General features: G+C 55.2%; 1 protein-coding gene and 1 long non-coding RNA gene across 2 annotated transcripts in view; one reads left to right on the top strand and one right to left on the bottom strand.

Annotated features, from left to right (window-relative positions):
• Nucleotides 1-26679, bottom strand: part of LOC138740774 (EH domain-binding protein 1-like) — a 381602-nt gene that overhangs the window by 16619 nt on the left and 338304 nt on the right. The window contains exons 10-14 of the mRNA XM_069893852.1: nt 15205-15359; nt 14323-14371; nt 9664-11349; nt 5020-5122; nt 1351-1436 (exon numbers count right to left, since the gene is read on the bottom strand). Of these exons, the coding sequence (XP_069749953.1) occupies nt 1351-1436; nt 5020-5122; nt 9664-11349; nt 14323-14371; nt 15205-15359 (2079 nt within the window). The remainder of the gene's footprint in view (nt 1-1350; nt 1437-5019; nt 5123-9663; nt 11350-14322; nt 14372-15204; nt 15360-26679) is intronic.
• On the top strand, nt 10782-24941 carry LOC138740775 (uncharacterized). The gene is made up of 2 exons (XR_011343161.1): nt 10782-11250; nt 23813-24941. It is a non-coding gene; the product is annotated as an uncharacterized lncRNA (long non-coding RNA).

The following is a 26679-nucleotide window of genomic DNA, read 5'->3' as shown; positions in this document are numbered from 1 at the left end:
ATGGTGCAGCCGAGATAGGTAAACTGGTTGACCGTTTTGAGTTTTGTGTGCCCGATGGAGATGTGGGGGGGCTGGTAGTCATGGTGGGGAGCTGGCTGATGGAGGACTTCAGTTTTCTTCAGGCTGACTTCCAGGCCAAACATTTTGGCAGTTTCCGCAAAACAGGACGTCAAGCGCTGAAGAGCTGGCTCTGAATGGGCAACTAAAGCGGCATCGTCTGCAAAGAGTAGTTCATGGACAGATTGCTCTTGTGTCTTGGTGTGTACCCCGGTGTTATATAGCGACAGACCCATCACCACCAGTACTGTACCCTGCTGTTAAGACAGTGACAGTGACAGTGACCTGTCCCCACCAGTACTGTGTACCAGTGTTATACAGTGACAGACCCGTCCCCACCAGTACTGTACTCCAGTGTTATACAGTGACAGACCCGTCCCCACCAGTACTGTGTACCAGTGTTATACAGTGACAGACCCATCCCCACCAGTACTGTACTCCAGTGTTATACAGTGACAGACCCGTCCCCACCAGTACTGTGTACCAGTGTTATACAGTGACAGACCCGTCCCCACCAGTACTGTACTCCAGTGTTATACAGTGACAGACCCGTCCCCACCAGTACTGTACTCCAGTGTTATACAGTGACAGACCCGTCTCCACCAGTACTGTACCCCAGTGTTATACAGTGACAGACCAGTCCCCACCAGTACTGTACTCCAGTGTTATACAGTGACAGACCCGTCCCCACCAGTACTGTGTACCAGTGTTATACAGTGACAGACCCGTCCCCACCAGTACTGTACTCCAGTGTTATACAGTGACAGACCCATCCCCACCAGTACTGTACTCCAGTGTTATACAGTGACAGACCCGTCTCCACCAGTACTGTACCCCAGTGTTATACAGTGACAGACCAGTCCCCACCAGTACTGTGTACCAGTGTTATACAGTGACAGACCCGTCCCCACCAGTACTGTACTCCAGTGTTATACAGTGACAGACCCGTCCCCACCAGTACTGTACTCCAGTGTTATACAGTGACAGACCCGTCCCCACCAGTACTGTACTCCAGTGTTATACAGTGACAGACCCGTCTCCACCAGTACTGTACCCCAGTGTTATACAGTGACAGACCAGTCCCCACCAGTACTGTGTACCAGTGTTATACAGTGACAGACCCGTCCCCACCAGTACTGTACTCCAGTGTTATACAGTGACAGACCCGTCTCCACCAGTACTGTACCCCGGTGTTATACAGTGACAGATCCGTCCCCACCAGTACTGTAACCCCATGTTGTCGTGCCCACGTATGTGTGATGAGTGGATGTAACCCCTGGCTGCACGACCTACCGGAGTGTTGTTCTCAGACTTGTTCTCTGGAACATTCTCCTTTTCACAAGACTGTTCCTCTTGTCGGGACTGCTGCCTTCTCACCTCTGCACGTGAAAGGGGCAACAGAGTTATAACCCTACCCAACTGCAGCCACATCACCCACCCCCCCAAAGCTCCTAGTCTCCACACAGGGCATTCTGCCCTATGGTGCCGTGCTAGCCTTTTCCCAGGTTTTCCCTCAGCCTCAGAATGGTAAGGCAACACTGGAACCAGAGAGGGAAGGGAAGGACAGATGGGACATGGGGAAGGGGGAAAATTCCAGGGGAGGCAGAGGACTAGCTCTGTGCACAGTTGACAGGGAGACACCCTCCAACTGAGAAGAAGAAGCAGAGAGAGAAGGGACCCTGTGGGATGGTGAGTACAGCAGAGGGCCAGTGAGGGTCTCTGCGGCTGAAGAACACGGGGCTTCCAATGACTCGAGGTGAGGAACGCATGTGAGTTGCTGGTGACTGTGGTGAAAGGACTAGTCCTAGTCTGTTGGAGACTGGCTGAAGGGGTACAAAGTTGTGCAACAGAATAAGTTAATAAAATATATGTTTAAAAGGGGAAATAAGATTACATATCAGAAACAGAAAAAAGAGAGGAAAATAAAAGTTCCAGCAATCAGTGAGGGGCCGGCAGGGTGAGAGAGGAGTGCGTGAGGGGCCGGCAGGGTGAGAGAGGAGTGCGTGAGGGGCCGGCAGGGTGAGAGAGGAGTGCGTGAGGGGCCGGCAGGGTGAGAGAGGAGTGCGTGAGGGGCCGGCAGGGTGAGAGAGGAGTGCGTGAGGGGCCGGCAGGGTGAGAGAGGAGTGCGTGAGGGGCCGGCAGGGTGAGAGAGGAGTGCGTGAGGGGCCGGCAGGGTGAGAGAGGAGTGCGTGAGGGGCCGGCAGGGTGAGAGAGGAGTGCGTGAGGGGCCGGCAGGGTGAGAGAGGAGTGCGTGAGGGGCCGGCAGGGTGAGAGAGGAGTGCGTGAGGGGCCGGCAGGGTGAGAGAGGAGTGCGTGAGGGGCCGGCAGGGTGAGAGAGGAGTGCGTGAGGGGCCGGCAGGGTGAGAGAGGAGTGCGTGAGGGGCCGGCAGGGTGAGAGAGGAGTGAGTGAGGGGCCGGCAGGGTGAGAGAGGAGTGAGTGAGGGGCCGGCAGGGTGAGAGAGGAGTGAGTGAGAGGCCGGCAGGGTGAGAGAAGAGTGAGTGAGGGGCCAACAGGGTGAGAGAAGAGTGAGTGAGGGGCCGGCAGGGTGAGAGAGGAGAGAGTGAGGGGCCGGCAGGGTGAGAGAGGAGTGAGTGAGGGGCCGGCAGGGTGAGAGAAGAGTGAGTGAGGGGCCAACAGGGTGAGAGAAGAGTGAGTGAGGGGCCGGCAGGGTGAGAGAGGAGAGAGTGAGGGGCCGGCAGGGTGAGAGAGGAGTGAGTGAGGGGCCGGCAGGGTGAGAGAGGAGTGAGTGAGGGGCCGGCAGGGTGAGAGAGGAGTGAGTGAGGGGCCGGCAGGTTGAGAGAGGAGTGCGTGAGGGGCCGGCAGGGTGAGAGAGGAGTGCGTGAGGGGCCGGCAGGGTGAGAGAGGAGTGCGTGAGGGGCCGGCAGGGTGAGAGAGGAGTGCGTGAGGGGCCGGCAGGGTGAGAGAGGAGTGCGTGAGGGGCCGGCAGGGTGAGAGAGGAGTGCGTGAGGGGCCGGCAGGGTGAGAGAGGAGTGCGTGAGGGGCCGGCAGGGTGAGAGAGGAGTGCGTGAGGGGCCGGCAGGGTGAGAGAGGAGTGCGTGAGGGGCCGGCAGGGTGAGAGAGCAGTCAGTGAGAGCAGTCAGTGATGGGCCATGTTTCAGGACAGGGTTTTGCGTTCCGAGTTCAGCATATTCGATATCTCTGTAGTGGCTGTTTGTGTTTCTCCAGACATAGGGGAAAAGAACAACTCTTTGCAGTAACCTGGAAGAAGGCATATTTCTTTGATAAGACACTTTCGTTGCTAATTGAAGGAAATCAGTTTGCATGTCCAACAAATCTCTCTCTGCACCCACCAAAGACCTTTGTGTCTGGTAACAACTTAAGGGATAGGCCCTCCTGCCCGTGGCTGCTTCTGCACTGATGTGCATTTTTCTGCCTCCCCAGCAGTCCTGAGGAATGTAATGACTGTGCACAGTACACTGAAATGTGTACTGAAATGTACTTATGGAGGGCTTAGAATTAGGAGGGGTTAAGTAACTTAATAGTTAAATACTGATCTTATTACGAAGAAAATTCAGGTAATTTTGTTTAAGTCGCCATTGTATTGGTGAATATCGGCCGAATGCGCTGAAGGCTTCCTGATCAAGTCGGAGGTTTGGATCAGGAGCTCAGGTTGCCAACGATTTGGACTAAAGGGACTGAGCCTGCGGGAGCACTGGAATCCACGGGTGACCCTTGTGGGTGGGGGGTGCGGGGAGAGACACTCTTTTGCTTCTCTTTCTCTGACTGGAAGGGAAGCCCGTCACTCTCTGCTGCTGGCAAATGGCCCGGCTGCTGGCAAATGGCCCGGCTGCTGGCAAATGGCCCGGCTGACGGCAAACCGCCCCGCTGACGGCAAACCGCCCCGCTGACGGCAAACCGCCCCGCTGACGGCAAACCGCCCCGCTGACGGCAAACCGCCCCGCTGACGGCAAATCTCTCTGCCTCGTGGCAGCTAACAGCAATCTTGTGTAACATCACATCTGTTTTACTGCATGACAATAAAGGGATCTTGAATCTTGGGTGTCAAGAGGGAGGTGGAAACACAGGAGAAAGTTAGAGGAGGGGGAACTCGTTCACAGAAATTAGAGGATCCACTGATCATTGGACTGTAGAATGCAAGGTGCCCCATTTTAACATTTAAGAAGAATTTGGATGGGAGGGGTACAGAGCACTGGTTGCAGGTCAGTGGGATGAGGCAGAAAAATAGTTTGTCATGTCCTCGAAGGGCTCGTTTCTGTGCTGCAATGTTCTAAGGTCCTAAGTACACTTTCCGGGAGCTATGGACTTAGACCTCCTAGATCACTCTGTAGAAAGATCGTGCTAAAAAAAGGTTATCCAATCACATCTGACTAAGCGTAAACTCCGGTAAGCCTCCCTCACTCCCAAGAATTGATCCAGTGAGCCTTCCCTCAAGTTGGATTTCAGGAGAATGAAGGGTGGGGTGGGGGGTGCTTCATAGAAGCATTCCGAATGTTGAAAGGCTTGGGCAGAGTGGAGGTGGCAGAAAAAGGTGTTTCCCATGGTAGAGGAGTCCAGGACAAGAGGGCACAACTTCAGGATTGAAGTGAAACTTGCGGCCACAATTGGCTGCGGAAGCCAGGTGGGCACCAAGGAGTGGAAACAGAGGGGTGGAGCCAAAGGTTTGAACACTCAGCGGTGGGAACAGAGGAGTGGGCACCAAGGGGTAGGAACAGTGGGGTGGGCACAGAGGGGCGGGAACAGAAGTTAGGTGTATTTGTGGCAGAGATTGATGTGTATCTGAATAGTCAGGGCATGAAAAGTTTTGGGGAGAAGGCAGGGGAATGGGTCTGGGTGGGAGAACGATGGGGGTGGGAGAACGATGGGGCTGATTTGACAGCCTTTTTCTGCTCCTATGTTCATCACGTAGAAAGGTGCCTAATTAACTACGTAGAGTGAACATGCACACTGCAGTTGAACCTCTCCGATACCCCAGGACATACCGAGGTGCTGCTCCACACTGGACTGGTATCTTCCCTGCCTGGGCGAAGGCAGCTTGGCGGTGGACTCTGGGCAAATCTCGATCTGTACCTCACTGACATCCAGCTGTGGAGGACAGAGAACAAAGTTGCCGACATATCACACAAAGGGGATGAGCTGGTCTTCAGGCATTCAAACATCTCATTTCAACCTGTTTCCCTCCCCCCCCCCCCACCCCACCACCATGGGGAAAATGCCAGATGTTCCCATTCTCCCGGCCATGCCTCGTGATCCCCTCCAGAGCTCCCCTTCCACCCCTGGGGCCACATTCAGCTACCCTTTTGGCTTTCACCTCTCTTTCCAGGGCCCCCTCTCCCCTTCCCCCCTTTCACTCAGACCACTACCTGCCTGCTCAGAAACACCTCTCCCCGCCCTCTCAACCCCCTCTTTTCTCCCCCATCTCTCCTCCAACTCTCCTTAAATGGCATCCCTCGTGTCTCCATCATCCTCAGGTGCCTTCTCCCCTCCCCCACCCTCTCAGACCCCTTCTCCCCAACCCACTCAGAATCCCCTCTTCTCTCCCGTCCCCTCTGACCAATCTCTCTTCTGCCCACCCTCTCAGACCAACTTCTCCATTCCCCTGACCTCTCAGAACCCCCTCCCCTCCAGCCACCGACTCTTCCCAAAACTCTCCATTCCCCTACCCTCCCAGACGCCATATCTGCTCTCCCGCCCTCATCAGACCACCCTCTCTGGCCCTTAACCCACCCAGACCCCTTTTATCCTGCCCTCAGGTTCCCCTCACCCGCCAAATCAGACTCCCTCCCCTCCCCCTTACATAGCTCCATCCTCAGAGCACCCTCTCTCCACACTCCACCCTAATAGAGCACCCTCACTCCATCCCCGGGCCTCTCCAACGCCCATCTCCCTCCCCATTTTCAGACCACCCTCCCCCACCCTCTCAGACCAATCTCCCCCATCCGCCCCCCCTCAGACTAACCTCTCCACTCCCCTGCCCTCTCAGACTCCCTTTCCATGCCCTCTCAGAATCACCCTCCCCTCCACAACACTCTCAGACCCCCTTTTCCCCTCCCCATCACACCAATCTCCCCTCTGCCTACCCTCTCACACCAACCTCTCCTCTGCCCCTCAGATTCTTCTTGCCCACCACCTTCTCAGACCCCATATCCGCTCTCCTGCCCTCATCAGACCACCCACTCAGACCCCCAGCCCTCCCAGACCCCCCTTTACCCTGCCCTCAAGTTACCCTCCTCAGCCCTCTCAGACCCACTCTACCCTCTCCCTCCCAGAGCGTCTTCCACCCCCTCCCAGCTCCCCCTCCCTCACTCCTCAGAGCACTCTCTCCCCATCCAGACCAAGCTTCCCTCCACCCTCACAGCACACCACCGCACTCCCGAACCCCTTCAGAACTTTCCCCTCCAGGGCTCCTCCTCCCCTCCCTACCCCCTCCAGGGCTCCTCCTCCCCTCCCTACCCCCTCCAGGGCTCCTCCTCCCCTCCCTACCCCCTCCAGGGCTCCTCCTCCCCTCCCTACCCCCTCCAGGGCCCTCCCTACCCCCTCCAGGGCCCTCCCTACCCCCTCCAGGGCCCTCCCTACCCCCTCCAGGGCCCTCCCTACCCCCCTCCAGGGCCCTCCCTACCCCCTCCAGGGCCCTCCCTACCCCCTCCAGGGCCCTCCCTACCCCCTCCAGGGCCCTCCCTACCCCCTCCAGGGCCCTCCCTACCCCCTCCAGGGCCCTCCCTACCCCCTCCAGGGCCCTCCCTACCCCCTCCAGGGCCCTCCCTACCCCCTCCAGGGCCCTCCCTACCCCCTCCAGGGCCCTCCCTACCCCCTCCAGGGCCCTCCCTACCCCCTCCAGGGCCCTCCCTACCCCCTCCAGGGCCCTCCCTACCCCCTCCAGGGCCCTCCCTACCCCCTCCAGGGCCCTCCCTACCCCCTCCAGGGCCCTCCCTACCCCCTCCAGGGCCCTCCCTACCCCCTCCAGGGCCCTCCCTACCCCTCCAGGGCCCTCCCTACCCCCTCCAGGGCCCTCCCTACCCCCTCCAGGGCCCTCCCTACCCCCTCCAGGGCCCTCCCTACCCCCTCCAGGGCCCTCCCTACCCCCTCCAGGGCCCTCCCTACCCCCTCCAGGGCCCTCCCTACCCCCTCCAGGGCCCCCCCCTACCCCCTCCAGGCCCCCCTACCCCCTCCAGGGCCCCTCCCTACCCCCTCCAGGGCCCCCCTACCCCCTCCAGGGCCCCCCCTACTCCCTCCAGGGCCCTCCCTACCCCCTCCAGGGCCCTCCCTACCCCCTCCAGGGCCCTCCCTACCCCCTCCAGGGCCCTCCCTACCCCCTCCAGGGCCCTCCCTACCCCCTCCAGGGCCCTCCCTACCCCCTCCAGGGCCCTCCCTACCCCCTCCAGGGCCCTCCCTACCCCCTCCAGGGCCCTCCCTACCCCTCCAGGGCCCCCCCCTACCCCCTCCAGGGCCCCCCCCTACCCCCTCCAGGGCCCCCCCCTACCTACCCTCCCGGCCCCCCCCCCTCCCCCCTCCAGGGCCCCCCCCTACCCCCTCCAGGGCCCCCCCTACCCCCTCCAGGGCCCCCCCTACCCCTCCAGGGCCCTCCCTACCCCCTCCAGGGCCCCCCCTACCCCCTCCAGGCCCCCCCTACCCCCTCCAGGGCCCCCCCTACCCCCTCCAGGGCCCCCCTACCCCCTCCAGGGCCCCCCCTACCCCCTCCAGGGCCCCCCCTACCCCCTCCAGGGCCCCCCCTACCCCCTCCAGGGCCCCCCCTACCCCCTCCAGGGCCCCCCTACCCCCTCCAGGGCCCCCCCAACCCCTCCAGGTCGCTCACAACCCCTCCAGGGCCCTCCCGAACCCCTCCAGGGCCCTCCCGAACCCCTCCAGGGCCCTCCCGAACCCCTCCAGGGCCCTCCCGAACCCCTCCAGGGCCCTCCCGAACCCCTCCAGGGCCCTCCCGAACCCCTCCAGGGCCCTCCCGAACCCCTCCAGGGCCCTCCCTAACCCCTCCCCTCCCTAACCCTTCCCCTCCCTAACCCATCCAGGGCCCACTCTCCCCTCCCTAACCCCTCCAGGGCCCACTCTCCCCTCCCTAACCCCTCCAGAACCCACACTCCCTCCCTAACCCCTCCAGAACCCACGCTCCCCTGCCTAACCCCTCCAGAGCCCACTCTCCCCTCCCTACCCCCTCCAGAACCCCCTGCTCGCTCCAGGGCCCACTCTCCCCTCCCTAACCCGTTCAGAGACCATACTCCCTTCCCTATTCCCTCCAGAGCCCCCTCTCCCCCCCCTCCAGAACCCTCTACCCCCTCCAGGACTCATTCTCTCTTCCCTCAACCTCCAGAACCCACTCTCCCCTCTCTACCCCCTCCAGAGAACCTCCAGGGCCCACTCTCCCCTCCCTAACCCCTCCAGGGCCCACCTCCCCTCCTAACCCCTCCAGGGCCCTCCCTAACCCCTCCAGGGCCCACCCTCCCCTCCCTAACCCCTCCAGGGCCCACGCTCCCCTCCCTAACCCCTCCAGGGCCCACGCTCCCTCCCTAACCCCTCAGGGCACACGATCCCCTCCCTAATCCCTCCAGGGCCCACTCTCCCCTCCCTAACCCCTCCAGGGCCCACGCTCCCCTCCCTAACCCCTCCAGAACCCACGCTCCCCTCCCTAACCCCTCCAGAACCCACGCTCCCCTCCCTAACCCCTCCAGGGCCCACTCTCTCCTCCCTAACCCCTCCAGGGTCCACTCTCCCCTCCCTAACACCTCCAGAACCCACGCTCCCCTCCCTAACCCCTCCAGGGCCCACTCTCCCCTCCCTAACCCCTCCAGGGTCCCACTCTCCCCTTCCTAACCCCTCCAGAACCCACGCTCCCCTCCCTAACCCCTCCAGAGCCCACTCTCCCCTCCTCACCCCTCCAGGGCCCACTCTCCCCTCCCTTACCCCTCCAGGGCCCACTCTCCCCTCCCTACCCCCTCCAGAGCCCCCTGCTCCCTCCAGGGCCCACTCTCCCCTCCCTAACCCCTTCAGAGCCCATACTCCCTTCCCTATTCCCTCCAGAGCCCCCCTCCCCTCTCTACACTCTCTAACCCCTCCAGAACCCTCTACCCCCTCCAGAACCCTCTACCCCCTCCAGAACCCTCTACCCCCTCCAGAACCCTCTACCCCCTCCAGAACCCTCTACCCCCTCCAGAACCCTCTACCCCCTCCAGAACCCTCTACCCCCTCCAGAACCCTCTACCCCCTCCAGAACCCTCTACCCCCTCCAGAACCCTCTACCCCCTCCAGAACCCTCTACCCCCTCCAGAACCCTCTACCCCCTCCAGAACCCTCTACCCCCTCCAGAACCCTCTACCCCCTCCAGAACCCTCTACCCCCTCCAGAACCCTCTACCCCCTCCAGAACCCTCTACCCCCTCCAGAACCCTCTACCCCCTCCAGAACCCTCTACCCCCTCCAGAACCCTCTACCCCCTCCAGAACCCTCTACCCCCTCCAGAACCCTCTACCCCCTCCAGAGAACCCTTTCCATTCCCTACTCTCTCCAGAACACACTCTCCCTTCCCTACCCACTCGAGGGCCCACTTTCCCCTCTCTACCTTCAGAGCCCCCTTTCCTCCCTGCTCGCTCTCTCTCTCCCCTCTCAAGCCCGGGTTACCTCGGCTTTTGAGGCCGCCCATTCGACCTGGGCTTGGCTGCTCTCGGGCTCCTCCACCGAGCTGCTGCGCTTCCGCGATCGCTTCTTCCTCACCAGGTCGGCGTCCCTCAGGTGCGAGAAGCCCGACCGGCTGGACCTGCTTGGGGAGCGGCTCTCTGTGGACAGTGAGCGCTGCGGCCTATCAGGCCTGCTGGCAACCTCCGTGAGTCCCGGCCCCGGAGAACTCTGAGGCTTCTGCCCCTCCACTCCCGGGCCGCCACCATCCTCCGTCGTGACCCGCTTCCCATGCTCCTCCACGCCAGGCGCCGTGGCGACCTTCTTCCCATCAACCTCTGCGGTCTCCCTGAGGTACCGACATACCGACTCTACCGGAGCCGGCGTCAGTGCATTCGGCCTATCCATTGGGCACGATGTAATGGGATTCCCCGGGGAAGTCTCTGCGCTGGGAGGAACTCCGTTAACTTTCTCCGCCGCGGAACCCTCCTCCACCTGCTTTCCCATCACCTTTGGCGCAGGGGTCGCTGTACTGGCGACCTTCTTCCCATGCTCCTTGGCTGCAGGTACCTCCACCATTCCTGAAACCTGCTTCCCATGATCCTTCGCTGCAGATAACCCGGTGACTCCCGAGACCTTCTTCCCATGACCCTTGGCTGCAGGTACCTCCACCAGTCCTGAGACCGATTTCCCATGATCCTTTGCTGCAGGTACCTCCACAACTTTTTCGACCTGTTTCCCGTGCTCCTTCGCTGCAGGTATCTCCTTGACTCCTGAGACCTTCTTCCCATGCTTCTTCACTGTAGGCACTTCTACAAGTTTTTCGACATGCTTCCCATGATCCTTTGCTGCAATGCCTTCTGCGACCTGCCTCCCATGCTCCCCCGCTGAAGGTAAATTCGCAACTTCTGCGACCTGCTTCCCATGCGCCTTCGCTACAGCTACCTCCGCGACTCCTGGGACCTTCTTCCCTTGCTCCTTCGCTGCAGGAACTGCCACAAGTTTTTCGATCTGTTTCCCAAGCTCCTTTGCTGCAGGTAAATTCACAACTCCAGCGACCTTCTTCCCTTGCTCCTTCGCTGCAGGAACTGCCACAAGTTTTTCGATCTGCTTCCCATGCTCCTTTGCTGCAGGTAAATTCACAACTCCAGCGACCTGCTTCCCATGCTCCTCCAGCACGTCTGCCTCCGCGAAGGTCTCCGCCACCTTCCCGTCGGGCACTACGGCGAACTGCTTCCCATGCTGCCCTGCGCCCTTGGCCGGTCCTTCCGCGCCGCCCGCCTCCTGGGCTCTCCTCCTCGTTTTGGCCACCGGCATGTCCGCTTGACCCGTGCACTCACCAGGCTGCGGGCCCGCCATGGCGGGGCCTGGGCTCTTGCTGCCCCTCCTCTGGACCTCCCGCTTGGGCCTGGCGGGTGGCTGCGGGAACGCGGGCGCTGACTGCTTCTTCTCCGAGTAGAACTGGATGGGATCGAGCGAGCAGTTCGGGTCGGAGTCAAAGCGGCCCACCTTGTACGTGCTGTGGCTGCTATTCTCCTCGATCTGCACCACGTCCAGCTCCTGGCCCGTGAAGTGAGCCCGGATCTGGCACAGGTAGGTCATCACACTGAGCTTGTCCGGGATGGCCAGCAGTACCATGTCCTGGGGCTCCAGCAGCCGTGAGATGCCCAGGCTGGCAAAGGCGTCAAAGGCCTGGTGGGAGGGGGAGGGGTGGGGGAAAGGGTGGGGAACAGAGGAGGGGGAAGGGGGATAGGGAGGGGTAGGAGAAACAGGAGGGGGAATGGAGGAGGAAGGGGAATGGGGAACAGGGGAGGAAGGGAACAGAGGAGGGGGAGGGGAATAGAGGAGAGGAGAAGGAAGGGGAATAGGGGAGAGGAGAAGGAAGGGGAGAGGGAACAGGGGAGGGCGAAGGGAACAGGAGGGGAGGGGAACCAGAGGAGGGAACAGAGGAGGAGGGGATGGGGGAACCAGAGGAGGGGGAGGTGGAGGGGGGAACAGAGGAGGGGGTAGGGGGAGTAGGACAGAGACAGAGGGACAGGGAGGATGGGGAGGGGGGAAAGGAAGGGAAAGGGGACGGATGGGGGATGGGGAGGGAGGGTGATGGGGTAGAAGGAGAATGGGAGGGAAGAGGGAAAGAGAGAGGAGACTTTTACTCGCTATTAATCGGAAGCAGCCACGAGGAGGCTGCAGACTCTGGTGAGCGGAGCGGGCCAGAGGATAGGAAGACCAACCCCCCCCCCCCAACCCATCTGAGAGGGAGAAGTGGAGGAGGCAACCTGTGTTTGGGGGGGGGGGGGGGATGGTGGAGGCTGCTGCCGAGAGACACGCCAGGCTGCGGGTGGCTGGAGAATGGCTCAAACTGGCCGGAGGGCACCAGGTATCGGAACCAGGATGTGAGGAGGTGCCGAGGGTGCTGAAGGGTTCCTGACCGTGTGGGAGGTTTGGATCTGGAATTCAGGTCACCGATGGTTTGGATCTGGACTCTCTGTGGCTGCGGGGGGCTGGAGGAGTATCTACGGGCACTCGGTGACTCGTTGGGGGGAACTCTCTTTGCTTCTCTTTGACTGTCAGAGGCGCTTAGGCAATTCCTGCCAGAGGAGAATCTGTCCACCTTGCAGCAGGCAAAAAGAAATTTCATGCACTGTTTTATTACTTGACTTTCGAACACTTATTTTTTTAATAGTAATTGCCGGAAGACGGTCATAATATGAACGTTTGCACTATGATGTGGCTGCAAAACACCAAATTTCATGCCTTGTCCGTGACGATAAATTCTGATTTTGAATTAACTCTTCGAGCAGCAGATACAGAAATGCCTATAGTGTAGTCGACTAGAATGTCAACAGTTAAACTGTTCTGAAGTTATTTCGATAGAAAATGAATTCGCACTGGGTTTTCTGGGCTAAAAAACACAATTTTCTGGTTAAAAACTGCCGGGCTTCATATTGTTTGGCCCGTGACTCAGATCAGTGGTTCTCAACCTTTTCCTTCTCTCTCACGTCCCACTTTAAGTAACCCCTCTGTCATCGGTGGTCCATGATCAGTAAGGGGCTGCTTAAGGTGGGATATGAGTGAAAAAGTTGAGAATCACTGCTCTGCACCCAATTGTTACTGAAATATTTGGCTTGAGAAAAATTGTCATTGGCCCATTTCCTTTGGAGCTCTGAACCTGTGCATAGGAGTCCATGAGGGACGATTAAAACAGCGATTGTCAACTTTCCCTTCCCACTCACGTCACACCTTAAGCAACCCCTTACTAATCACAGAGCACCTACAGCATAGGGATTACTTAAAGTGGGATGTGAGTGGAAAGAAACCAGTTGAGAACCGCTTTCTACATGTGGCCCACAACCAAAAAGGTTTGGCCACTGCTGCTTTAAACCCTATCTACCTACCTGTCTAAATATCTTGTAAACATTTCCCCCCAGCACCTCCTCTGGCAGCTCGTTCCACACTCTGGCCATCCGCTGTGTGGAAGAGTGGGCCTCTCAGGTCTGTTTTCAACCTTGCCCCTCTCATCTTAAACCTGCACCCTCCAGTTTTAGGTTGCCCTGCGCTGAGGGAAAAGGCCAACGACGGTTTACCTTGGCCGTGCGGGTTATTCCCTTTATGTGGGCAGGACCTGTTTCGTTTCCCAACTGGCAATGTGGGGGTGGGGCATTCCCGGGGGATGATGGGAAGGAGGGCTCTGGTGGGGTCCACTTGCTTTCTCCATTAGAATGGCTCACTCTCAGCCCACAGGCCCATGCCACCCAATTAACCTACATCCTAAGGTATGTTTGGAATGGTGGGAGGAAAGCGGAGCAGTCACAAGGACAAGGTGCAAACTCCTTACAGTCAGCGCCGGGATTTGAACCCAGGTGCTGGTGCCACAACAGTGTTGTGCTAACCGTGACAGGTTGGCACAGGTTTTATAAACCTCTATGGTCTGTTTTCCCTCGGCCTCCTCCTCCTCCTCCTGCAGGAAGAAAAGTCCCAACCTATCCGGGCTCTCCTCCCAACTCAAGTCTACCAGTCCTGGCATCGTCCTCGGTCGGGGGCAATCAACAATCCCACAATCCCCCACCATAAGCTGGCTCCATCACGCAGACCTACCTCCTGGAAGCGGGCTGCTTAATCTCTGGGTTAAACGTATGCAGATTGCATGGAGAGCAGAAGGGCGGTGTGACGGGTACGGCCCCGTGCCTCCCGGGGGGGTGGGGGGGGGGGCTCGCTCCTGACTTCTGACTTCTGCTTGTGTGTGTGAGGCGTCTAGCACATCCTCCCTGCGACTGCATGGATTCTTTCCCCCTGCCCAGGTCGCTCGGATTTCTGCAAGACCAGCAGGTCAACTGCTGTCGGTTGTGTCTCAGTGTGTGTGGGGGAGGGGGTTTTCAGTGGAAGAATGATCATTGTAAATGTCCAGTTGGAGGCCAGCACTGACCCTGTGGGCTGAAGGGCCTTCTGTGCAACTAATTTCAACAAGAGTTTGCAGATTATTAACCTTAAGCAGGCAGGACCTGTTTCATTTCCCAACTGGCAATGGTGGTGGGGGATGATGGGAAGAAGTGCTCTGGTGGGGCCCACTTGCTTTCTCCATTAGAGTGGCTCTCTCTCGGCCCCAGCATTCACCTTCTGCGTCTCACCGCTACACACCCAATACTCCCCATAACTGCAGCAGCTCACCTTCCTGTTGTTGGCTTTTATGTCCACCGGGTCCAGCGAGGAGTAATCCCTGTGGGAAGAGAAGAGGGGACGTAGAGCCATGGGGGAGCGATTTGGGATTGGTTGTGCGATACACTGGCCCAGGACCAATCTGGATCCCCGCGGGAGCCCTGGAGTGGAGCCAGAACCCTTTGGGGTGCTCAGTGGGGAGCTGGGACCCCGGGGGGTTGCCCAGGGCAGAGCTGAGAAGGGCAGAGTACCCCAGAGTGGAGCTGGGGAGAGGAGGGCCCAGGGCGGAGCTGGGATTTGGGGTTTCAGGGCAGAGGTGAGGAGTAGAGGGCTCCAGGGTGGGGCCGGGAAGGGTGGAGAGGTTAGGACAAAGCTGGGGTGGAGTTGGGATCGGAGGCTCCAAGAGGGCCAGGGTAGTGGCGGATTCTCGGCGGGAGCCAGCTTGTTGCGAAACCTGGGGGTTGCGGTGGGGGCTGGTGTTGACCCCAGTGTGGAACTGGGACTGGGTGGAGAGGTGTTGGTCTTAGTGTAGATCTGGGATTGGGTGCTGGGGTTTTGGCCCCCAGTGTGAAGTTTGGACTGGGGAAGGATGTTGGCTCCAGTGCAGAGCTAGGACTGGGGAAGAGAAGGTTGTGTTGGCTCCATTGTGGAGCTGAGACTGGGAGTTGTGGTGTTGGCCCCAGTGCAGAGCTGGGATGGGAGTGGGGGAGACTCCAATGCAGAGCTGAGACTGGGAAGGGAGTGATGTAGGACCCAGTATGGAGCTGGGACTGGGGAGGGGGAGTGACGTTGGCCCCAGTGTGGAGCTGAGACTGGGAGTGGTTGTGTTGGATCCAGCATGGGACCGGGGGGGGGGGGGGGGTTTCAGCTCCAGGGCAAAGCAGTCGTACTCACACAAGTTTTGGGTGGAAGTGGTGCAGGATGGCGCAGAAAGCCAGACCGTTCCTCCAGGATGTGGTGAAGTTGGTGATCTTTAGCCGAGGGTAGTTCTGGGTGACCTCCCTGCACCAGTCCAGCAGCCGGCGGCTGGGGTTGACGGGCATCGTGGTCTGGAGAGAGGAGAGGGCTCGGTTACCCCACCCTATCTCTAAACGCTAAACAGCAGAGCAATGCATTAACCTGCTGGAGAAACTCAGGAGGTCATGCAGGATACATTAGGGGTAAAGCGGGACCAACAGGTGTGGTGAGAAAACTGTTGAAAAGTGATGGGGCAAGGGGCTAGCTCTCTGAATGGAGAGGGAAGAGGATGGGGAGCTGGAGGGGAAGGGAAAGAGAGAGATTGGGGGGTGTGGAACATGGAATTAATGGAACATGGAGAAGTCGATGTTAATGCCGTCTGGTTGGAATATTGGGTTGTTCCTCCAATTTGCAGATGGCTTTGGTTTAGCACGAAAACAGGACTGTTTGTTGGGAACCAGGGTGGTCAGGACCAGAGCAGTGGGGGGGGGGTATTAGGGTCCATGGGGGTGGGGTGTGGTCGAGGACCAGGGGGTTCCAGGACCAGAGCAGTGGGGCATACCTGGGATAGGGGATTGGGGACGGGGGGGTGGGGTTGGGGTGGTCGAGAACAAGGGCAGAGAGGAACCGGGGGAATGGGGTCTGGGGGGGGGCTGGGTTCAGGGAAAAGGGATCAATGGATCAGGGACCAGTGGGGGGAGGGGGGTCGAGGACCTTGGGGATTGGGGAGGTTGGAGACCAGAGGGGTCAGGAACCGGAAGGGTTTTGTTGACACAAAACTGCAGAAGCTGAAATCCTGAGCCAGCAAAGTGGAGCTGGAGGATCTCAGTGATGTCAGTGAAATGGGGGGGAGAGAGAGAGGGAATATGAGAGAGGCATCACCAGGGTTGGTGTCACCCACCCACCCACGGACCTCCTCCATACCAGATCAGACAGAATCCTTAGTGATGTTTTTGGTACTAATGTTACCCGTAAATCATAATTCCCATAGATCACTGAATCTAACGGCAAAAGTCGTGAGATAAACAACTAGAAAAATTTAAATTCCAATATCATACGGACAGCGACTTTAAAACCCCAACAGCAACAAAAACAACAGCGCTTGCTTTTTTTTTGCGGGCAGATGAAACCAGGTGATTCGAAATGTCCTCGTTGGGCAATAACAACAGCTCTGACCTGGGTCCTGTTAGAAGGTTCAAAAAGTAAATGAGCATCGAGTTTTAGCTTCGTAGGCCTATCGGTACATGGAAGCCTGGCTTACAAATAAGTCTTTTGTTGTTAGAACCAACGACAGGGATATTTTTATTAAAAAAAATTTCTGCTGAAGCACTGCACAGAAATTTCATAGACAGTCAATTTAACTCAGTGGCTCTCTCAAATGGTGTCATGTTGAGGTCCAGAGAAAGCAGTCGTCCTCTCGATACATCTGTTAAATTTGAAGAGACTTGGCGACCTTGTATAAATGAATTCCACATGACATAGTAAGTATAAATATTTTCCCTTCCGCACTACAGTTTATTTTATTTCTTTTTTCTTGGTTGGTGAGGACCAGACGATTAATTTTTATTAATAAATTCTCAGGATAGGCTGCCCAGTCTTTTTATTTCAAAATTATTCTTCTTTTGAAGATTTCAGTTTGAGGTGTGGTCCTCATGCAATATGTTGTCAGACAATTATATTTTTCCCCTTTTTGATACTGTTCTCCTATTCTCATGTTTTGTTTACCCAACATATGATTAATAAAAGATTGAAAAAGAAAGACAGTTGGAATTGGATTTGAATAGAAAGATCGATGAAAGTGTTTGGAGGAACTTGTGTGAAGACAGTATGACTCAGGTTATAAATGTACAATATAATTTAAAAAAAATCTTAGTTCTTCAGATTTGTGTTTTAGGTGTGGTCAGGAAATAAATACTTTTTTTTCATTCGACTTGGACTTGTTCTTAGGTTAAAATTTGTTGTTTACAAATTAAATTGTTTTTAGAACAGGTATTGTTACGAGCCCAGGACCCCCAAACCCAGCAGCAATAGATATGCACCACGACAAAGGGTTACTAAAACAAAAGTTGCTTTTAATTATCTTTAAACATGAAAATAGAATCAAATTTTAACTTATCTCTATTGACTTACTTAACCTAACTTAACTCCCTTCTTATTCTAAGCGCACGTATATGTAATGTGTGTTAAGTTAAGAAAAGTTCTTTGGTTCTCAGTCCAATCTCACTTCTCACTCCTCCAGGTTCACTGGTTGCAGGCAATTCTTATACTGTCCACAGAATTTAACATGTATAAAGTTCACCAGGCTTTGGTGCTTGAAAGATAAATGGTTACTGCTCAGGAAGGTTCTTGTCGGTTTTCAGAGAGAGATTTGTTGTACGTTGGATGCCCACAACTGATTCCTTTTCAATCAGCCACTTCAGTGTCTTGCCGAAGAAACTTTCCCCCTCAAGGTTCTCTGGATGATAACCTCTTTCTTTCAGGTCACCATTGAGTTCCTTTTTGTTTCTCTTATTTTGAAGTTAAACATTAGACAGCCAGTCCTCTCCTCTTACATGAACCACAAGGGCTTTGAGCAGGCTGTCTTCCAAAATGGGGTTTTCCAAAAGCCTGCCAGTTTGTCCTGTTCCAGTCCAGCTACTTCTGCTGGCTATAATACTGTACAAGTGACATCTCTCTCTCTCTCTCTCTCTCTCTCTCTCTCTCCCTCTCCCTCTCCGACTCTTGCTTGCAAAACCACATGACCCTCTCAGAACAGCAAGTTCTCTTCTAGACAGCAGCGACTCCGGCATGCTCTTTCATCTGTTGCCTTTTGCAAACAACAACCCATTAGTGAAGTCTCTTGATCACTCTCTCAAGCTCTTGCAAAAGCTGTGAGGCCCCAATATGTCTAGCATTAGCAGAGCTCCAGTATTTCAAATAAGATCTGTTTTAAAGTGTTTGTATGTGACCTACTCTAACAAACCTTTCCCAAAAACATATCTATATACTATGACAAAGTATTAAAAGTGAATTTACCATTTGATCCATTGTTATTTTTTATCAGGGAATATTAAATCGATTGCCTTAGGGTTGAGATTGACTAGGCATCAAATTGAATTTTTACATTGGGCTTTGGCTGTTTCTTAAAAATGTTTAGCTATTACATGGAAATCTGATTTGGTTTTAAGTATAAAAATATGACATATTGAAATGAAATCTTCTATTCCTTTAGAAAAGATGACGTATAATTTGAGAGATAAATATTTTTTACTTTGTTAAAGTGTGGAGCCCCGATTTGAAAATTCTTGGTGTTAAAATTTGATCTCTTGGTCTGCACCAGTGGATATCTCTGCTTCCTCAGCTAAAAGGTTGATTACGATTGATTTTATTGATGATCTCCCTCTTCCTTTCCTTGTCAGTGGGTAGGGAAGGAGGGAAGGTGTTAGTGGGGTGGTTGAGGGAGGTTGGGGTGGTGGGTTTATTTAATCATGTGATGTTCGTATCAATATATTATAATTAATGTTATGTGATTTAAAAATTTAAATAAAATAATAAAAAAAGACTGATGATGTCACCCGGTGCGGTCTGAAACCCCCCCCAGTTACGCCAGTGGAGAGCAATACAGTCGATGCAATCATGATGGCTCACCACCCCACCCCACCAAAAACTACTGTGGAGAGCATTCTGCCCAGCGGCATCGCTATCTGGAATGGAGTCTGGACAGGAAGAGGCTCCATCAAGGGCGACAACAGGAGGGGGGCATCTCCAGGAGGGGGGCATCTCCAGGAGGGGGGCATCTCCAGGAGGGGGGCATCTCCAGGAGGGGGGCATCTCCAGGAGGGGGGCATCTCCAGGAGGGGGGCATCTCCAGGAGGGGGGCATCTCCAGGAGGGGGGCATCTCCAGGAGGGGGGCATCTCCAGGAGGGGGGCATCTCCAGGAGGGGGGCATCTCCAGGAGGGGGGCATCTCCAGGAGGGGGCATCTCCAGGAGGGGGCATCTCCAGGAGGGGGCATCTCCAGGAGGGGGCATCTCCAGGAGGGGGCATCTCCAGGAGGGGGCATCTCCAGGAGGGGGCATCTCCAGGAGGGGGCATCTCCAGGAGGGGGCATCTCCAGGAGGGGGCATCTCCAGGAGGGGGCATCTCCAGGAGGGGGCATCTCCAGGAGGGGGCATCTCCAGGAGGGGGCATCTCCAGGAGGGGGCATCTCCAGGAGGGGGCATCTCCAGGAGGGGGCATCTCCAGGAGGGGGCATCTCCAGGAGGGGGCATCTCCAGGAGGGGGCATCTCCAGGAGGGGGCATCTCCAGGAGGGGGCATCTCCAGGAGGGGGCATCTCCAGGAGGGGGCATCTCCAGGAGGGGGCATCTCCAGGAGGGGGCATCTCCAGGAGGGGGCATCTCCAGGAGGGGGCATCTCCAGGAGGGGGCATCTCCAGGAGGGGGCATCTCCAGGAGGGGGCATCTCCAGGAGGGGGCATCTCCAGGAGGGGGCATCTCCAGGAGGGGGCATCTCCAGGAGGGGGCATCTCCAGGAGGGGGCATCTCCAGGAGGGGGCATCTCCAGGAGGGGGCATCTCCAGGAGGGGGCATCTCCAGGAGGGGGCATCTCCAGGAGGGGGCATCTCCAGGAGGGGGCATCTCCAGGAGGGGGCATCTCCAGGAGGGGGCATCTCCAGGAGGGGGCATCTCCAGGAGGGGGCATCTCCAGGAGGGGGCATCTCCAGGAGGGGGCATCTCCAGGAGGGGGCATCTCCAGGAGGGGGCATCTCCAGGAGGGGGCATCTCCAGGAGGGGGCATCTCCAGGAGGGGGCATCTCCAGGAGGGGGCATCTCCAGGAGGGGGCATCTCCAGGAGGGGGCATCTCCAGGAGGGGGCATCTCCAGGAGGGGGCATCTCCAGGAGGGGGCATCTCCAGGAGGGGGCATCTCCAGGAGGGGGCATCTCCAGGAGGGGGCATCTCCAGGAGGGGGCATCTCCAGGAGGGGGCATCTCCAGGAGGGGGCATCTCCAGGAGGGGGCATCTCCAGGAGGGGGCATCTCCAGGAGGGGGCATCTCCAGGAGGGGGCATCTCCAGGAGGGGGCATCTCCAGGAGGGGGCATCTCCAGGAGGGGGCATCTCCAGGAGGGGGCATCTCCAGGAGGGGGCATCTCCAGGAGGGGGCATCTCCAGGAGGGGGCATCTCCAGGAGGGGGCATCTCCAGGAGGGGGCATCTATCCACATCACCGGCCAAGCGGTGACCCCTTTGTCCCGGTGAAATTCCCAGGAACTTGGGACCTCCCAGGCCTTTCGCACCATGGCCCAAATTGCCGTGAATTTGCCCTCCCTGGAAATTTTTTTGGGTTGGGCATCCTGCCCAATTATTCAAGTTCACCCCTCCCCTATCCACCCTCCCTGCGATGGCGACAAGATATGGGAGGCATGGCCGACTTCATTTCCCATAATCCCTCACACATCTGGAGCCGCTGTGGGAAATCCAACTGCGTGAGGGATTACAGTAGCTGAAGACGTCCACCGCACGCAAGCCCCTACGCCACGAGGCTTCCCCTGCTCTTCACGTCACTGGGAGAGAGAGGGCAGTCTGGGGAAATCTCACCGGGGCCGTGGCCCTACTCATGAGGTAGCGGTCTGAGAAGGGTCACGGCTACCATCGGGAAGGAGGTCCAGGAGCCTGAAGATGAGCAACCAGCGGTACAGAAACAGCTTCTTTCCCTCCTCCGCCAGCTCTCTGGACAGACAGCGAACCCCAGGCACAACCTCCCTTTCCTTTGGCACTAATTTAAAAAAACTTAATTTGTAGCAATTTTTCCACTTTGCAAAACAACGGGTTTCGTGACACGCATTCACGAAAATAAATTCTGATTCTTCAACGCTTCCTGAATTACTGAAAGGCCTGGAGTCAGAGATCAAAAGTAATGCACATGAAGAGATTAATAGGCAGAAAAATAGTTCAGCACAGACGAGAAGGGCTGTAATGTTTTGTCTGAGAGATGATTAGGTAGGCAGACCACTGGTGGTGGGGTGGGGGGTGGGGGCTGTTGGGGGAGAGAAGTTTATTTTTCTTACTTAATCGCACCTAACCAACGTATATGCAGCTGCAACATGGCATCCCAACTCTTGTACTCAATGTCTTGGGTGTCTGCAGATGGTAACACAGACGGACTGGGACGGAGGTGCCAACTCTCGGGACGAAAATAAACCCCAGAGGGCTGTTAACTCTGCACAGGAACCAGACCCCACTCCGTCGAGAACATTGACACGAGGCGGGGTCTTAACAAAAGCAGCCTCTATCCTCAAAGACCATCCAGGCTGTGCCCTCTTAACTTTGCTACCATTGGTGGGCGGGGTGGGGAAGGTCCAGGAGCCTGAAGATGAGCACAAGGGCAGCTTCTTCCCCGCTGCCATCAGATTCCCGAATGATGAATGACACTGCCTGACTTTTCGTGCACTATTATTTTAATAGTATTGTAAGATGGTTATAATATGAATGTTTGGACTGTGGCGTTGCCGCAAAACACCGAATTTCATGACTTGTTCATGACAATAAATCCTGATTCTGATAAGGAGCCTGAGAAGTGTTGCAGAATGGAGAGATCTTGGGGTCAGGGACCACGGGACACTCAAAAGCAGCAGCACAGGATGACCATGTTGTTGAGAAGCCCTTTGGTGTGTTGGCCTTCATGAACCATGGGATCGAGTTCAAGAGCTGTGAGGCAATGTTGCAGCCACGCAAGGCCTCGGTGAGACCCCAGTTGGAATATTGTGATCAGTTCGGGTCACCTCACGACTGGAAGGATGTGGAGGCTAAAGAGAGAATGCAGAAGAGATTCACAAGGACACTCCCTGGATTGAAGAGCAATCTTTTCTTTATGGAGGATGAGAGGGTCACCTGAGAGACATTGATCATGGGGACGGCCAGAGGCTTTTTCCCCCGGGGCTGAAATGGTTAACACGAGGGGGGGCATAGCTTTAAGGGGGGGGGGAGGCAGAGATAAGTTCTTCATACAAAGAGTGGCAGGTGCATGGAATGTGCTGCCAGCAATGGTAGGGGAGGCAAGGACAGCAGGATCTTTTAAGAGACTGTGCCCAAGAGGAGGTTGTTCAGTTTAGATTACAGTAATAAAGGGGTCTGCAGACTTTTGTGGCTTACCTCATTTAGATTTTTAAACATAGACAGAAAGACAGCATGGTAAACAGGCCATTTTGGCCCCCTGAGCCCATGCCGCCCAATTGAACTACAACCCAAAATCCTCGAACTGTACTGGGGGGTGGGGTAGTGGAGGTTAATGGGGTGTAAATTGGGTGGCATGGGCCCATGGACTGAAATGTTACTGTAACCGTGCTGCATGTCTTAAAAAAAAATCCCCAATATGTTTCAAAAGGTGGGAGGAAACTGGAGCCCTCCCCCCGGGAAAAGCCCATGTGGACATGGGGAGAACGTGCCAACTACTTACAGCGCAGTCCTGATCGCAGGCACTGTAAAGGCTATGCCAACCGCTATTAGATAGGAACACTGAACTGATAAAAGGTGTAGGGTTATGTAGTCGTGAAGTTCGGGGCAAACATTAGAATAGGTTATTAGGCCAGTTACAATGCGGTGTGCCTGTACTGTACTGTTCGCTGTTGGGTTGAGAGGACCTCTACTGGTGTTTTTAAATTCTATCACCTTGGCAATCTCCAACCAAATGACACCAACATCGGCCTCTAATTTCCATGAACTTCCTCCCCCCTACCCGTTCAATCCCACAGTTTTCATCCACTCCCCCCTCATTTCTGCTTTCCTTCATCCCTCATGCTCCTTTCCCCCTTCCCCGCTCACCTCAACTAGTCCGTCACCCTCTAGTTCCATCCTCCCCCTCCCTCCAGTCGGGCTGTGCCTTTCTCAGCACTCTCTCCCCCACCCCTCAGCCCCTTTCTCTTCTACTCCCCCACCCCTCCCCACTTGCCTTCACCTGTCACCGTCCAGCCTGTGCTCACACCCCACCCCCCACTCCCTCGAACATGGCTGATTCTCAGTACCCCGAATGAAGAGCTCCAGCCAAATCGTCTTCTGCGGATGCTTCCCCGATCCGCTGAGTTCCTCCAGAAATTTGCCTGTTGCTCCTGTTCCCCAGCTCCTGCATCTTCCTTATTTACCCCAGCAACTGGAGGTCCCCTGCCATTTACTCTCCATGTCCTTCCAGAATTGACAGCACATGGTTAATGGCAGGATTCTTAACCGTGTGGAAGAATGGAGGGACCTTGGGTCCAAACCCATAGATCTCTCAAGGTTGCCGTACTAGGTTGATAGGTCGGTTAATGGGCTTCATTAATAGGGGGATTGAGTTCAAGAGTTGAGAGATCGCTCTGATTAGATTACACCTGGAGTATAGAAATCCCTTCTGGTCGCCTCATTACGGGAAGGACGTTCAGGTTATGGAGAGGGTGCAGAGATTTACCAGATGATACCTGGATTGGAGAACGTGCCTTATGCGATGGGGTTGACAGCGAAATCTTTGGTGCAAAGATGGATGAGAGGTGACTTCATAGAGATCTAAATTTTAAATTTCAATTTTTTAATTTAGACCGACAGCGCAGTGACAGGCTGCTTTGGTCCATGCTGCCCAATTGACATCTCATCAACATACAACTCCTGGTACTTTTTTCGAAGAGTGGGAGGAAAGCTGAGCCATGCTGCCCCCCCCACCCCCCCCGGGGGAAAACCCACGTGGACATGGGGGAAGAGCGGACAAACTTTCAGACACTACGTGATTTGAAGCCCGGTCCCGATCGCTGGGATGACCGTTATGCCAACCGTGTCTTCTTCCCCCCACCCCAATATAATGAGAGGTTTTGATAGGGTGGACTGCCTTTTCTTTCAAGAAAAACAATATACAGAGGACATAAATGTAAGGTGGGGGGGGGGGGGAGTTTAGGGAAGATGTCTGGGGAATGTTTTTTAAAAAGATATTGTGACAGTATATAGAGGTGTTTGGGAGATAAATTGAGAAAAATTTGTTTGAGCAGGTCACAGAAATGTTTTAAAACAGAATTTTTGCAAGAGTTTTGCAGGGAGCCCACAGACTCATGATGGACTGTTATTTGCAAAAGGTAACAATGAAGCAACAGGCAGCAGCATCTTTGTCTGGAAAACAGGTTGCTGTCTGGAAGAGCAGGTGATCTTTGCCGGCAGAGGCAGAACAGCTCTGCTCTCAGAGTGGGAGGGAGTGAGAGAGAGGAGGGATACAGACATCCAGAGGGGCAAGCTTTGGAAGACGGCCTGGTCAAAGGAGAGGACTGGCTGTCTGGTGTTTCCCTTGGAATAGGGGAAACAGAAAGGAACTCTGGGGTGACCTGAAAGAAAGAGGTTATCATCTGGAGATGATAACCTGAAAGGGCCAGTTTTGTCAGCAAGGCACCAGAGTGGCTGTCTTGGAACGAGAAAACTCTCTCAGAACCAACCTCCTAAGTGGTAACCATTTACCTGTTAAGCACCAAAGCCTGGTGAACTTTATTAATGCTAACTTCTGTGCATAGTCCAAGAATTGTCTGCAACCAGTGAGATTGGACTGTGAACCAAAGAACTCTTCTAAACGTTCTAAACACACATGTGCTTAAAATGATAGGGGGGTTAAGTGAGTCAATAGAGATAAGTTAAAGTTTGATTCTCTTTTCATGTTCAAAGATAATTAAAAGCAACCTTTGTTTAAGTTACCCTTTGTATTGGTGCATATCTATTGCTGCTGGGTTTTGGGATCCTCTGGACTCATAACAATACACAGAGAGTAATGGCCTGAAATGCATTGCCAGGGATGCTGGTGGAGCTGTGTACAACAGGGGCATTTAAGAGATTCTGAGACAGGCACCTGGATGCAAGAAAAATAGCGGGTTACGGTTGTGAGGGAGGGAAGGTCCAATCAGTCAATCTCAATGGAGATCCCATGGTGGCCACTGCACATTTAAGTAAAGCCTTGCTTTCTTTTCACCTTCCACAACTGAAATTTTTTAAAATGTGATGAGTAGTAGAGAATTACAGAAGAAACCAAAGGTCTGACTACTTCACGGGGAAAGGGGGCCCCATAAGCTTTGAGCAGAACCCTAAGTGGGGTGGGGGGGGGGGGTGGGGCGCCACAGCCGGAAAAAAAAAGGTTGAGAATGGCTGGTTCTCAACCTTTTTCTTTCCACTCACATCCACTTTAAGTAATCCCTTGGCTATCGGTGCTCTGTAAGGGGTTGCTTAAGATTGGTCATTGACTAGTTATGTGCATGGTTTCAGAACTCCAAATGGGCCAAGACAATCTTTCTCAAGCAAAATATTTCAGTAACAATGGGGTGTGGAGCAGTAATTCTCAACCTTCCCTTCCCACTCACATCCCGCTTTAAGCAGTCCCTTACTAATCACAGAGCACTGATGGCAGAGGGATTGTTTAAAGTGGGATGTCAGTGGAAAGAAAATTATTGTTGTCTAGGTTGATATAGGTCAGCACAATGTGGGCGGTATGATGTTTCTTTTATTGTAATAAAGAAACTTTGGTTCTTTTATAACAACTATATTAGCTTCAGATCTCAAGACCCTTGCGGAGGCATCCACTTTGAATCTACTCCAAGCTGCAACAACTCATCTCTGACTCCCTCTAGTGGTCAGGATTATCACTAGCATTCTGCTCTTCCCCCTTCATTCCTCAGCCTTTAACTCAGATTCTTGTCCTTAGTCCCTCACACCTTGAAGAAAGGTCTCAGCACTGAAACACCAGTAATATATCCTCCGGACACTGCAAGACACAGCTGAGCTTCTCTGTGTTTTGCCTGCTTATCACAACCAATGAACACCTGTTGCCTGTGGGTCTACCCCCTCCCATTCTTCCCTTTACCCCATCCTCTTCATTCAGGCACCTGGCTGCTTTTAACATACCTCGAGGAAGGACTCGGGGTGGTGGGGGGAGAGCTCGGATCATCGGTAATGTATCTTTACTTTCGGTTTGAGACCTACCGAGTCCCTCCAGCATTTCTGTGCTTTGACTACAATTTCAGCAAGACGGGTAGGGAGTTGGGGCGGGAACAGCTTACCAGGAAGCTGCCTGGTTTCGAGGGTTTGGGGTTATTGGGCAAAATTTGGAGATCTTTTACTGCATTGTCAGAAGCTGGAGGGAGTTCACCAAAGGTCAAGGGGGCCACCCTAATACTCAGAATCTTTTCCCCAGGGTTGAAACTTCACCAGGTAGAAGACAGGCGATTTTGAAGGAGGGGTTGGGGGTTACGTTTACTTTTGGTAAGTGCTTGGAACGGGCTGTAGTGGTGGTGGAAGCAGTTAAGGTTGAAGATAAACACTGAAGTATAGAGGGAGATAGATCAGGTGGGGGCAGAAAATCTTTTGCTTAAAATGGGAGCATTTAGCTCAGGCTTTGTCAGCCGTTTCCTGTGCTGTTCCAGGGAACAAGAGACCAGGATCTCA

The sequence above is a fragment of the Narcine bancroftii genome, chromosome 8, assembly GCF_036971445.1.
Source record: "Narcine bancroftii isolate sNarBan1 chromosome 8, sNarBan1.hap1, whole genome shotgun sequence".
Classification (NCBI taxonomy): domain Eukaryota; kingdom Metazoa; phylum Chordata; class Chondrichthyes; order Torpediniformes; family Narcinidae; genus Narcine; species Narcine bancroftii.
The sequence above is the reverse complement of the archived record's forward strand: the minus strand, read 5'-3'. Positions and strand labels throughout refer to the sequence as shown.